Raw genomic sequence first — 13,539 nt, forward strand, 5'->3', positions numbered from 1 at the left:
TCCACACCCCAGATAAAACACGGGCAGCAACTAGGTTAAAATGCACCAGCCTTCGGACCCTCGTGGTTCTGTCTGAGGAAACCACGGTGCAGGTTGTTGGTAGTTAAACATGCTTCGATGTTTTGGGGGCTGGAGCGATAGCACAGCAGGTAGGGCGTTCGACTTTCACACAGCCGACCCGAGTTCGATTCCTCCGCCCCTCTCTGAGAGCCCAGCAAGCTACCGAGAGTATCGTGCCCACACAGCAGAGCCTGGCAAGCTACCCGTGCGTATTGGATATGCCAAAAACAGTTACAATAAGTCTCTCAATGAGAGATGTTACTGGTGCCCGCTCGAACAAATCGATGAACAACGGGATGACAGTGAATGTTACACCAACTATTTTCTGAATGTCATTTTGCATGTGTGACATTTGCACTTACATAGATCTATTATTATTTATAAATTCATACGTGGATTTACACATGCTGATGATGTGACTCACTCTTTAGGAGATTTCTGTGACTGTCAGAGGCTGTAGCTGACTTGGTTTGACCTTTCTAGTTTTCTGGTGATTTCTGAAGAGGTCCAGTTCCTGGGGGCGCCCTCTGGAGTGCTGCCACCTCACTCACTGCTGCCTCCTGCTGGCTTCTCCAGGCACATGCCCGGAAGTGAGACGGCCGAGTGTGCAACGGGTGCCCAGATAGACCGCAGACCGCTGCCCTTCTGCAGAGGGCATCAGCGCCCACTGTGCCCTCCCCCCTGCAGAGGAAATCTGGCTGCTCCGTGCAGGGCCCCAGGTGGGCTCACTGGCGTCTCCTTCATGACCAGGAGGGGGAGAGTTTTGTTGGGCAAACCCCCTGGGCTGGCGGGGGTTGGGGGGGACCTATGGGCTCTATTCCTCATTCTAGGAAACGCTTTTGTGACTTTTTCTGGTTTTTTAATTTATCTTTTTCTCACTAATTCTTACTGACACTTTCCGATTCATATTGATTGGTTCTGTGTGCTTGCCAGTATGTTAACTTAGTGCTTTCGCTCAGTACTTTTGGGTGTAGCTTTAACACAGTCAGTCCTCTTTGGGGGGAGGGGTCTTGAATGGTGTGCAGAGTCCCGGGGGGTCCCGCTGGGGATGCTCGCCAACAGGCCCAGGACCCACAGCTGCTGCTCAGGCCCTGTGTCCCCATGTTGCTTGGGGGTCTCCAGGGCTGCCTTGGTGATGCGAGGGAGACCCTGTGCTATCAGGAATGGAACCTGGGCCGGGTGCCTGCTGGGCTTGTGTCCTCACGGCTGTCCCCGCCCCCAGCTGTTCAGTCTCGGACCGTTTGCAGACCTAAGCCACACATTGCTTCACAGTGCTTCAAACATTAGCTCGCTGCCTAATCGTGTTCATGACTTGAGAGTCTTCCGCTCTAAATGACTCCAGGCAAGGAAAAGAACCCAGGACTGGATCTTCCTCTTGGAGCACTTTCTATGATTGAACCTGGTATGCTCTGTAATCTTGGACCAGCTTAACCCCTTCCCTGATGATAGACACACAGGAGTGGATTCTTCCAACAGGACCTATAACATTAACCTAATTTTTGTGCTGCAGAGGATGTTAATAACCCACCATCTTAAAAAAAAAAAAAAAAAGAGGAACACCTTCTGAAAGTTTTGTGTGGGTTGGGCTCTACCCAGTTCTGCTCCTGAGATCAGGTGGGGCCAGGGATCAAGCCAGGGTCGGCCGCGTGCAAGGGGCGCTCCTTAGCTCTTGTATTTGCTCCCTGACCCAGAAGTGTTTTTTGTTTGTTTTTGGATAGTATGTCCTGTTTGTATTGTGTTTGGTAGCTATAGAACTGGCTTTAATTTTCTTCCAGGGATATTCTAGAAAATAACCACCGAAAAGCAAAAGAAATAAATAGTTAACAGTTTTTATTTGCTAGCATTGGTTGCTAGGTTAATTTATTACAAAGACAGTGATACTCTGTCTAACACGGTTATAATTAAACACACGGTAACCAATTCAAGCTCATTATACTTGGTTCGTAGGAGCGAGTGGGATGTGTAAAGGGTGGGCTTGGAAGAACTCCGTACCAAGCCCCCCCGGCCAGCTGTACTTTGGGTATGTTTTGAAGTTCATTGGTCCCTTCCTCCAGGAGTCTGGCTCAGGAGAAACAGGAACTGAAGGAGCTGCACCCGGCCGTGCACCGTGATTCGCCACCGAGAATAGTTAATATCTAAGAGGCCCGGGCGCTGCGTGCTGGCTCATTGAGGGGCGCCCGTGCAGAATTACACGCCCCCCCGGGGTACTCATCTGCTAAGTCTCTTTATTGCGTGAGGCCTGGAGTCCCCATGCAAACGAGAACATCTGGGCCTCCGCGCAAGGCTCACTCCCTGACTGCACACGTTAATAACATGCTGTTAGGTCCAATTAGGAGACACGCTGGAGTATAAATAGTTTCCAGAACGACAGGCACTTAAAGCTCATTAGGTAAAAAATACAAAAATAGATTATATTAATAGGAAATATTTAGTGTTTTTTTTTTTTTATCAAATTACAAATCTAGGCTGCTGTCATTTTTGCAAAAGGATGACGGGTGCGGGAAGGAGAGCGGGCATCCCGATAAAGTGAACAATGCGTTATTGGTCTGTGTTGCTGTTCGTGACCAGTTTCATCCTGAGCCCGGACCGGCGTGGTCTAAGGAAAAGGACTTACCAACAGAGCACCTAAAAGAACATTGGAGATGGGGAGGGGTGCGGTCAGCCGTCTCTGCCTCTCCCTCCGAGGGGCAGGGTGGAGGGGCGGAGCGTGTGTTCCACAAGCGACTGTCAGCAGTCTGAGGGCGGGGTGTGGGCCTGTGTGTCAGAGAAGTTGGAAACCCTTCAGGAGGCGGCTCGCCTTCCTGGGTGCGCTTCCCCCGGGGCGCCAGAGAGTTTAGGCTTCAGATTCTGCGCCTCTGTCCTCACGCGGGCTGCCGTCAGGGTCATCGGCGTGATCGCTTAACAGGACATACTTTCCGTCATTGGTTAGTGGCACGGAGAGCATTAACCGGGCCAGTGCTTCCGGGTCCTGAAGTTAACGGGAGTTTAAGAAGGAAAGAAAAGAGCTTACAATGCACTTAAGCGCCCCCCCCCCCCCCCCGGTGTGGCTCTCCCTGGGTTCTGTCATCCAGCCTCCGCGCCCCCCCACACCTCTTGTCTAAGGTTCCGCTCTGGGTCCCGTGCTTTCTGGGGGAACTCGGACACGTCGCTGCTCTAGAATCCAGGCCGAGCTTCCCCCTGGGCCACCAGGTCATTATTGACACGTCACGGTGCCATCTTCCCAGGCGCAGGGGTCACTCGCTTCACAATAGCTGTCTTCTCTATCCTGGAAGCCTGTTGTTTCCTCTCAGTCTATTCCAGGACAGACTAGACCATATGGCTTGCCACTGAGGTTTTGCCGCTCAAGCTCTGCCCGCTCTCTTTCATACTGGGACGGTTTTGTTACAGCAGCAGAGCGGAACAGTGGGCCAGGGACACAGGACACCTGAGGGGCTTTATACCTGGGCCTTTTGTCAGCCTGAAAGGCTGATGCAGTGGCCGCCCTTCCTGTCCGCTGGTGTCAGGCCCTGGTCCTCCTGCCCTCATCTGACCTGTATCAACAGGCACCTATGACTCAATGTAACTATGCAGATTTAACGCTCCCCCCCCACCACCAATAAAAAAATACAGTCCAGGCCCTCTGTCATTCCAGTGACATTCAGCCGACAGACCAAGCAGTGGCATTTGGGGTCATTTGGGTCAGCGTTTGTCAGCCGCTTGAGCACCAGCGGGCTGGCACCTCTCCTGTATCTGGGTGCCAGGACCCCGCCCTGATGGCCGAGGTCACGGACCAGGACCCTCGCTGGACTTGCGGGCCCCAGCCAGGCTGCAAACAGGATGGAGCCTCAGGCCCCCTGGGGAGGGACAGTCCCTGTCCTGCTCCCTGCTGGAATCCCGGGGCTTTCCTTACACAGACTCGGGTCCCAACAGTGTCGGGGAAGGGACCGCCTGGCAGCTGCTGAGAAGCGAGGAGGCGCGAGAGTTAGTCCTGCCGGCCCGGCCCTGCTCTGAGGAGCAAAGGCCTCAGCAAGGGCTAGACACTTTGTCTTAATGGCACAGAGCAGGTCGAGCCAGCAGCAAGCGGACGTTGTAACAGGCAGTAAGAGCTGCAGCAGCTGTGAAGACTGAGGACTCGAGGGTCCCCCTGGTGGTCAGGATGCTGCACGGGCCATGAGAAGGCTCCGTTTCTAGGCGCAAGCTTAGCACGGGTGCGAGTATTATTTGAGTAGTTAAACCAGCAACAAAATGCGCCTTACCTTCTGAACCTCAATAATTTCTTTTCCCAAATTGATTGCATAGCATATCTGCAGAAGACAGGAAAAGTGGTTTTGTCACAGGCAGCCAGCGAAAGTCCAGGGCTTACGGGGAGGACAGCACGTGATGGAAGTGAGTGAGTGGGGTCACTGCTCACATCCGCACGGAGACAGGCCCTGACCCGGGCGCATCACGGGGGTCCTAAGCTCGGCACCCCCTGGCCTGGCCTCTAGTGCCACTGTGTGTCTCATAAGAATATACAGGTAGGGGCTGGAGCGGTAGCACAGCGGGTAGGGTGTTTGCCTTGCACGTGGTTGACCCGGGTTCGATTCCCAGCATCCCATTATGGTCCCCTGAGCATCGCCAGGAGTGATTCCTGAGTGCAGAGCCCAGGAGTAACCCCTGTGCATTGCCGGGTGTGACCCAAAAAGAAGAAAAAAAAAGAATATCCAGGTAAGTGAAAACTGGTGATTTCAGTGTTCAAATGCATAGCAGACGTTTCCTTTCTTTAACCGTATGTTTAGCCAGAGCAAGTCCTTCCACACTGCGGTGTACAGATACTTGCTGAAATAAAAGTTGATGACTTTCCATTGGTTCTAAGTTTTTTTTTTAATAAATGCATACTCTCAGACCAGATTTTCTCCTCTATTCATTTTTGCTTTAATTTTTAAAAATTAAGGGGAGTTGCTTTTGACATTTCCCGCTATTTCTACTGAATAATTATATCCCCTGTTAAAATTCTTACGGAAAGGGCTTGGAGTAGTGGACACATTTTGAAAGTCTTGAAGCCGAGGGTTTGACCACATATGCACATGGTCTTAACTCACTATTTTTTCCATGGGATAATTATATCCCAATTAATTTTATTAGGGTCTTATAGGAATAGGTATATTATATCACAGTTTTCACTTGGGGCCACATATTACTGGGACTCAGACCCAGAGCCTAGCACTCGAGTGTCAGCCCAGGCCCAAGAGAAACGGACTCTGCATCCCTCGAGGGTGTTCAGAATTGTCAACTACAAAAAAAAGAAAAAAAGGAAAAAAAAAAAGCCTTTTGAACAGACTCATCTGAGGGGGCAGAGCGACAGTAGAATGGGTTAGGGCACTTTCCTAGATCCCTGGCACCCTCTACCCACAGAGCCCAGCCAGGAATGATCCCTGAATCCCAGGTCAGCCCTGAGCACCGCTGGGGGTGGGTGGCCCCCAAACCAAAAAGTAAACACAAAAACCATAAGACTCATCTGGACCCAGAATACTAAGAAACCTTAAGATGAGAAAATAAAGACCTTTTCGCCTTCTGAGTTGCTTTCAAAGACGTAAGTGCTCAGAGACGGGCCCCCTGTGGATTCGGGCATTCGGACAACGAAACCAACCAGCCTCTTGTTTTCTTGATGAGCCGCGAACTGGGTGACACTGGTCAGTTCAAACTGGAAAAAAGACAAACAGGATGAGACTGAATGTTACAGGTAGCGAAGAACTCACGAACACACAAGGTCATGCATGGCCTGGGAGAAAGTCCTGCAAGCGTACAGGAAGTGACGTTTGATTTGGCCGCCAGGAGTCACCCAGTGCCAAATCCCTGTGGGAGGCGGTTAGGAGGGGAGCAAGGAGCAACCAGTGAAACAGCACGAGGTACTTACATTGGCTCTTGTCACCTGAGTCTGAGGATCTATCAACCTGAAATTTTAAGAGATTCTTGTTATACCACAAGCATTGGATACGTCTCTTCTTACAAGAGTGTGCACAAGTTCAGACGTGAAGTCACCCTCTTAAACGTGAAACTTGGTGGCCCGGTGGTGATCATCCACAGAAAAGCACACCTGCCCCCTTCCTAACTGTGCTGAAACTTGGTGCACCTTGAACGGAAGGACAGGGTGAAGACAGCATGGATTTTGTAGGTATTGGTTATTCAAGAAGTTGACTATACTCTATAATTCTGTATAATCCAGATGAACCGTCTCCTGTACAGTAAAATAATAATTTACTGTCTTTCCTTTGAATCGACTGATTCTTTTACTTTTTTGAAAAAAAAAATGGGAGGTGAGAGAATCGTATTTTTGTTGTTGTTATTGGCTGTGATGTTTTGTTTCGAGTTTCTCAGCCACACCTAGTGGTTCTCAGCGCTTCCTTTGGTTCTGCACTCAGGGATCACTCCTGGCCGGGCTCGGGGGACCGTACGTATGCCGGGGATATGTGCTCGGGCGACCGTATGAGTGCTAGGTTGGTCATGTGCAAGGCCAGTACTACCTGCTGTACTATCTTATCTGGCCCTTTTGTTTTTAAATCTTCAAACTCCTATTTCACTTTGGTGTAGAAATAATGTCTAAGAAGGCACTCTAGGGGCTGGAGCTAGAGCACAGCAGGGAGGGCGTTTGCCTTGCACACGGCCGACCCTGGTTGATTCTCAGCATCCCATATGGTCCCCCGAGCACCACCAGGAGTAAGTCCTGAGTGCAGAGCCAGGAGTAACCCCTGTGCATCGCCGGGTGTGACCCCCCAAAAAGAGAGTTACTCCAGAAGGCTGGTGAGGGAGTGGGAGCTGCTTATTTTGCACACAGTCGACCTGGGGGCGGGGAGAGGATGGGGAAGGGGGTATTCTAGAATATATTCCTTAATACTGTAAACATCCATGTTAACAGGTCAAGAAAATTAACTGCAGTCGAAAGCGTACTGCTATCTACTATCAATAGATGCAAATTAGTCACTGTCACTGTCATCCTGTTGAAAATCGATTTACTCAAGCGGGCACCAGTAACATCTGGTGCAAATTAATAACACTAATATTTAAATAAATGTATTTAAAGCTATTCTGACCTGCTCTAAGTTTTATCGGTGAAAGCAAGAGCTTTCTCTGTGGACGAAGCTAGCAGGCTCTCTAGAGCTCCGCTTCCTTGAAATGTCTAGAGTAGGCAGACAGAGAAGCAACTGGGTTGGTGGCGAACGTGTGCCTCGAGCAAGGTGGCTTGGGAAGGGAGTGACCACTAGCAGGGATGGGGGTTTCTCTGAGGGGTGATGAAAATGTTCCAGAATCGTGGTGATGCTGCCCAGCTCTGACATAGGGAACACCGGAGTCTGAATGCCTGCGGTGTGGTGTGTGTGACGGCTGCAGGCTGAGATACTAGCAAGGCAGGGGGGCTGTGATGAGGGGTAGGGCGGGGTGGGGGAGGGGGGCTCAGGACTGAGTCCTCACACTTCTTTCATCTGGGAAACTGGGATGAGGATCCTTAAAATCCTATGAAATTTCAAGTGAACTCCAAAACAGTTACTTTTATGTACTTGTGGATGTGAATTTGATCGCTTTAAAATAGATACCATAAACAATTTCCCTCAAGTTAAGATTCCCTTTACCTGATATTGGTTTGGGGCCATGCCTGGTAGTGTTCAGGGCTTACTCCTGGCTCTGTGCTCAGTTTATTCCTGGTTCTGTGCTCAGGGTTTACTCCTGGCAATGTTCAGGCGACCAATGTTCAGGGGGGCCTGGGATCGAACCCGAGGCAGCCTCTTGCAAGCCCAGTGCCCTACCCACTGTACTATCCGGCCCCTACTGTCTTTCACTTAGGTATCTTACACATTTTCTACTAATGAAAAGACACTTGTCATCTTTTGTAAGTAACTTTAAATCTCTGTTAGGTAATCTGAACCAAAAATCCGAATTTTGGTATGATCTCTCCACTGCAGAACCTGGGACTGTGTGGTCCAGGTGGTGCCTACTGTGGTTAAAATATCAGATATCAGGTTGACATCAGGAACATTTGTAGTGACCTCACAAGGGAACTCTATACCTGTCTTCACTTGCTGACACTCACTGACCTGCTTTTTGTCTCCGGATTTTCTTACTGTAGAAATTTCACATAAATGATCATATAATGTGACCTGACCTTTAGTGTCTTCCCCCACCCCCCACTTAGCATAATATTTTCAAGGTTCATGTTTTAGCCTTCCTTTTTAAGACTCTATTCTTCTTCTTCCACTGTCACAGTCCCTTATAACCGGACATTTGGCTGGACATTTGGAGTGTTTCCATCTTTTGGCTACTACGATAATTTTTTCATTGAATAATGTTTTTTTCAACATTATTCTAATGATGGGGGGGCGGGAAAGACTAGTAGCTGCTCTGTGTTGGCCCATTTTCCTCATGTCTGTAGATTTTTCTCTGGGTATCTGGTTCTCCTCCCCCTTCCCAAAGATGTGCCGTGGGGGTGAGATGCCCTGAGTGGGGGAAAAAAGGAAGCGTCAGATGAGTGATGGAAAATCACTGTCTGATACTGTATTGTATTCGGGGAGCTGATTCAGAAATTTGGCAGCTGGATCAGTCTCGTGAAACAAGCCCCGTGGCCTGAGAATGAATGTTCCCGAACGGGGGCCTCTGATGAGAGCTGCGAGAAAGTCTAAACCGCTGGTACCTCAGCGCCTGGCTGGTGACCATCATGTGGGATTCTGTCATCCGGAAGATGTTGTGAATAGCCCGAGCCGCCAACACCTGCCGCATGGCCTCGTAAATCACTTCCGTCGTGTTGTCCGTCTTAACTTCCATCGATCCCAAAAATCGGACTATGAACATCTGCTGCAGGAGTGAATCTGCAAGAGAGCGTTTCCGGTTCGGGGCCCCGTTCTCGCCGTCCCCGCTGTTGGCTTGTCACCAGCCTGGATGCCTCGGGCTTAGCCTCTTGGCTGTGGTTAATCTACCTAGATTCCTCACAGCTTCTGTCAGCCGCAGACAGCCGGAGCTGTGATCGCCGATGGTCCCTGTTTTGTCTGAACAGAGCAGCAGCAAGGTGGCCCTTGGCCTGCATCACTGCAATGAAGAGGTGGGGCCAGACAACCCTTCTCGCACTGCAGTTCCGACAGGCTACACTGGGGGGCGGTGCGGGACCCTGAGCGGACCGACTCCGGTCAGCTGGTGAGTCCAGGCACAGACGAATCCGCAAAGGCAGTGGCGTATTCCACGCACTGCGGGAGCCCTCCGCGCGCGCAGGAATTGGCTTATTTGATGCTGATGAGCTGCCAGTGTGGACCTGGAGTGGGCGAGAGCCTCTCCACTGTGCCTGGGACCCTGCAGGCCCCTTCCCATGGCTCTCAGCCCTGCAGTGCTTCGGGAAGACCGCGTAGTGCCTGAGGCTGAACTTGGGGCCCTGGCGCCAGCCCTTTGCTCGGTCTCCCAGCCCTGATTTTGGCTGCTGGGTGAGAGACGGGTCAGGCCCTGGGAGGAGGGGCCCGGCAGCCACCAGGAGGGCAAAGCCATAAACAAGGTGTCCAAGATGCTCCCTTTTCCCCTGAGTCATCTACTTCCGTATCATTTTACACCAAGCTGCTGCTTTACCCTCACCTGCCCTCTCAGTACTGCTGCCCTAAACAATTAAATAAATAACCTGAAGGTTAAAAAAATGAATACATTTCTAAAAAGTACAAACAATAGAACGTTCCAGCTGCTCTGGTGAAGATGGCTGTGCTCAGGAGTTTGGAAGTGTTTCGTGCGAGCTGTCTCGAGCGTGGACTCGGGGGAAGGTCAGCCAGCCAGGACGGGAGCAGGGGCTGGTCTGAGGCCCGGGGTTTCTCCCCTGCAGCTGTCAAGTCCAACTTTCGAGCCTTATCTTTTTCCCTCTCGGGCCGCCCTCCATGATGCTCAGGGGGGTCATTCCTGGCTCTGTATTCAGAAACTACGCCTGGGGGCGCTCATCTGAGATGCCGGGGACTCGAACCCAGGTCAGCCACGTGTGGGGCAAACGCCCTCCGTGCTGTCCTGTGGCCCATCGAGCCCTGCTTTAGACCCAGACAGTGCCCGTGCCTCCAGCTGGGCTTGAGCCCCCCGGCCCCTGACCGGCGAGACCACCCTGGAGCTGAGCGGCGCACCCCCTGGCTCTTCTCATCATGCTCCCAGGGCGGGGTGAGAGCAGGAGGGGGCCAGCAGGAGCCCAGGCTGGCCCCGCCTGCGTCCCCTGCCGGCTTCCGGCCGTCGGCATTCCAGAGCCAGCGGCTGCTGCCCTGTGCTCAGGCACCCCGTCCCTGAGCGGCCAGATGCGGGTCCGGCCAGGATCCTGCGAGGCGGGTGGCTGTGGCTAAACGGCCGCCAGACCCCCCCCCCCCCCCCCCGCGCTCTCACCTTCGGCCTCGGGGAACGTGTCGTCCTCGGTCTCGCCGAAAGGGTTGGTGCGTCTGGGGGGACAGAGAGAGTCAGCGGATCAGGACAGCATCTTCAGCGCCAAGGAAGCTTCCCGAGGCCCGGCTGGCCGGGGCAGGGAAAACGGGAGTCAGCCCCAGGGGCGCAGGGTGGGGGGTACGCTGAGGCCATACCTGCTCCCGCGGTTCTGGTCCAGGAACTCTGTCGCGGGAAGGACGATGTCGAACTGAATGGGGGTCCCGGGGGCGATGAGCTGTTCGGCTTCGGGCATATTGGCTGCGGCTGGGGGGACCTTCTTGTCATTGCCCACCTCGGAATGCTTTGGGGTCTGGCTGGAGTATAGAAATGGGAGGGGCGGGGGGGGGGGACTCAACTAGATGCCTTTACCATTGGTCCAGTCGGGACTGACTGCGCTTACGCATGGCTGAGGAAGCTTTCAGCCCTCTCTGCAAATGAAAGCTTTGGGTCAAAATCCCTGCTGGCCCCCACGCTCTGCCAGCCCGCCCGCCCCCCTCAGGCCTATTCTCCGGCACCGCCTTCCAGCGCCCCTTCCCGCGGGCCCACTGCGGCGGTGGGGAGCCGGCCAGGGCCGGGAGCCAAAGGCTCATCTCTCGCGGGGCTCGTTAGCTGACATCTGTCCGCTGGGTGACGGGGCTCCTTCTAGCAGCCCACGAGAGACGAACGTTTCGGCGCCATCAGGCTGCCGTTCTCCCTTCCGTGCCACGCTGCCTCAGGTGACAAGTGATGGTGTAGCCCTGGGCTATTTCTCCAACTCGGGAGCTCGCTGCAGGACAAAGGAGTGACCGCCAGGGTGCTGCCTTTGCTCGTGGCCGACTGGGGTTCGATCTCCAGCATGACGGAAGGTTCCCCGAGCCACACCAGGCATGATTCCTGAGCACAGCGCCCAGAGTAAGCCCTGAGCACTGCCGTGCGTGGCCCAACCCTCCTAACCCCACAAAAAAAAAAAAAGGAAAAAAAAGGAAAGAAGGAAGGAAAGAAAGAAAGAAAGAAAGAAAGAAAGAAAGAAAGAAAGAAAGAAAGAAAGAAAGAGAAAGAGAGAGAAAGAAAAAAAGAAAGAAAGAAAGAAAGAAAGAAAGAAAGAAAGAAAGAAAGAAAGAAAGAAAGAAAGAGGGAGAAAGGGAGAAAGAAAGGGAGAAAGGGAGAAAGGGAGAAAGGAAGAATCCTGCAGGAGGATTCAAACAGAAAAGCTCCACGCGTGTGCGTGCTCCCGGCACACAGCCACGAGCAAACAGGAGAGGGCCGAGCCCACAGAAAGCGCGGGCTCAGGCGGGCTCAGGTGCAGGGCCGGTCACGGGAGGCAGAACACGGGAAACGCAGGCACAGGCCCGGCTGGACACTCCAGGGGCCCCGCCGAGGGGACTCTGTACCTCTGCTGGCGCTGGCTCTGGTTCGAGGCTGGCGCAGAGCCCAGGAGTGCCCGCCCGCCGCCCCGGCCCGGGGAGGCAGCCGCGACAGGCCCCCGGTCTGAATCCGGCTCTGCCACCGGGTGGGGTGGGACCCCGGGAGGACGGTCCCCTTCCTGGCCTTGGCTGCTGCTCCCTAAAGCGAGGGCGGTTTAGGGAGGCCATGACCTGTCAGAGCCGGGGGTGTGGGGGGGACAGCCGGGATGGGTTGCAGGCGGCAGGCGGCAGACCTTGATGTGACCCCCGGCGCCACAAACATCCGCCCCCCCCACCCCCCAACTGGAGAGCAGGGCCAGGGGCCACACCTGAGCCGCAGACAGAGGCAGAACCGCCCCAGAGCGTTGTGGCAAATGATCCGCCCCCGCCCCCGCCCCCCTCTCCAAACACCAAAACACGCCCAGTGTCGGGACAGCGAGTCCCCCTCTGCCCGTGGCTTGCCCGGGTAACCCTCTGCCTGTGGCTTGCCCGGGGCTTACCTGGGGCACAGGCCGTCTTGCTTCTTCTCCAAGCTGGTAATGGGAGTGACCGCCTGGAGGGCCGTCTGATTCAGCCTGATGGCCACAGCCTGAGGAGGCCAGGGAGACGGCTCAGCCTGGGGGCGGGCAGGGGTGGGCGGGGCTGGGGGCAGCAGGGAGGCTGGGGGTCGGGGGGGGGGCAGGGCCACCCCGGGTACCTCAGGGTTGTCGGTCAGGTAGATCTGTCTGGAGATGTTGTTGATGGCGCAGATCCACTGTGGGGGACAGGGGAGACCCGGCTGACTCCCAGGGCCCCCCGCCGCTCCGCTGGGGGAGGGCGGGAGAGGCGCGAACCAAAGGGGTCCCTACCTCTTCGTTTTCTTTCTTGCTCTCGGCCTGGAGGATGATGCCCCTGGAACACAGACCCCCCCGAGTCAGTGCTCCGTCGGGTGCAAAAAGGTCCGAGCACGGGGCCCGGCCCAGGACCGAGCACCTGTCCCTGCAAACCCAGCGCTGGGGCCCTCCCACCCTGTGGGGGTTCTCTGTGACACCCCCGTGAGCGCGTCCCCGGGCCGCCTCACCCAGGGCGGGAGCCGACACGGAGATGCCGGTTCCTTCCCCGGGTCTCTTCCTGTCACCGGGGCTGAGTTGAAATACACACCATCGACCGGGTTCGAGCCCCGTGTCCCATACATACGGCCCCCTGGGCCCCCGGCAGGAGTAACCCTGAGTGCAGAGCCAGGAGTGAGCCCTGAGCACCGCAGGATGTGACCCCAAAACAAAACCAAAAACAGCCTCCTGGGCGGGGGGGGGGGGGGGGGACGATAGCACAGTGGGTAGCGCATTCGTCCTGCACGCGGCCCACCTGGCTTCCCGTACGGTCCCTGGAACCCCGCCAGGAGTAACCCCGAGCAGCACCAGGTGTGGCCCCCGCAGTCCAGGGGGCACTGCCCACACCCCGGGCCCACGAGCCCCTGCCCTGCCGACGATACTAATACTCAAAGGTAATCTCCACTCTGGACCCCCACCCTGGAAGGCAGCGCAAGGGAAGCCTGGACACCCCCCGACTCCAGACCCATCTGGGGCATGTCAGGGGGACCTCTGAGCAGCCTCGCATGGCGGGGACGCTGCCCCCCGGGAGGGCCGCCTGGCTTGCGGTGGCAGCTGCCGGGGTCTCGAGTCTGGCGTGCTAGGGAGGGTCGCTTCTGCCGCAGAGGGCGCTGGCCACTCGTCTCAGGAGATGGGTC

The 13,539-nt window shown here is 54.8% G+C and overlaps 1 protein-coding gene across 1 annotated transcript in view; it reads right to left on the reverse strand.

Moving 5' to 3' along the window:
* Window positions 1-1,873: 1,873 nt before the first annotated feature.
* APPL2 (adaptor protein, phosphotyrosine interacting with PH domain and leucine zipper 2) overlaps window positions 1,874-13,539 on the reverse strand; it is a 51,881-nt gene continuing 40,215 nt past the window's right edge. The window contains exons 12-21 of the mRNA XM_055118409.1: window positions 12,662-12,704; window positions 12,511-12,567; window positions 12,314-12,402; window positions 10,587-10,745; window positions 10,396-10,448; window positions 8,699-8,873; window positions 5,936-5,972; window positions 5,582-5,722; window positions 4,296-4,343; window positions 1,874-3,028 (exon numbers count right to left, since the gene is read on the reverse strand). Coding sequence (XP_054974384.1) covers window positions 2,894-3,028; window positions 4,296-4,343; window positions 5,582-5,722; window positions 5,936-5,972; window positions 8,699-8,873; window positions 10,396-10,448; window positions 10,587-10,745; window positions 12,314-12,402; window positions 12,511-12,567; window positions 12,662-12,704 — 937 coding nt within the window. The 3' untranslated portion in view covers window positions 1,874-2,893. The remainder of the gene's footprint in view (window positions 3,029-4,295; window positions 4,344-5,581; window positions 5,723-5,935; window positions 5,973-8,698; window positions 8,874-10,395; window positions 10,449-10,586; window positions 10,746-12,313; window positions 12,403-12,510; window positions 12,568-12,661; window positions 12,705-13,539) is intronic.

Source organism: Sorex araneus, chromosome 10, assembly GCF_027595985.1.
Source record: "Sorex araneus isolate mSorAra2 chromosome 10, mSorAra2.pri, whole genome shotgun sequence".
In the NCBI taxonomy this organism is placed as follows: Eukaryota; Metazoa; Chordata; class Mammalia; order Eulipotyphla; family Soricidae; genus Sorex; species Sorex araneus.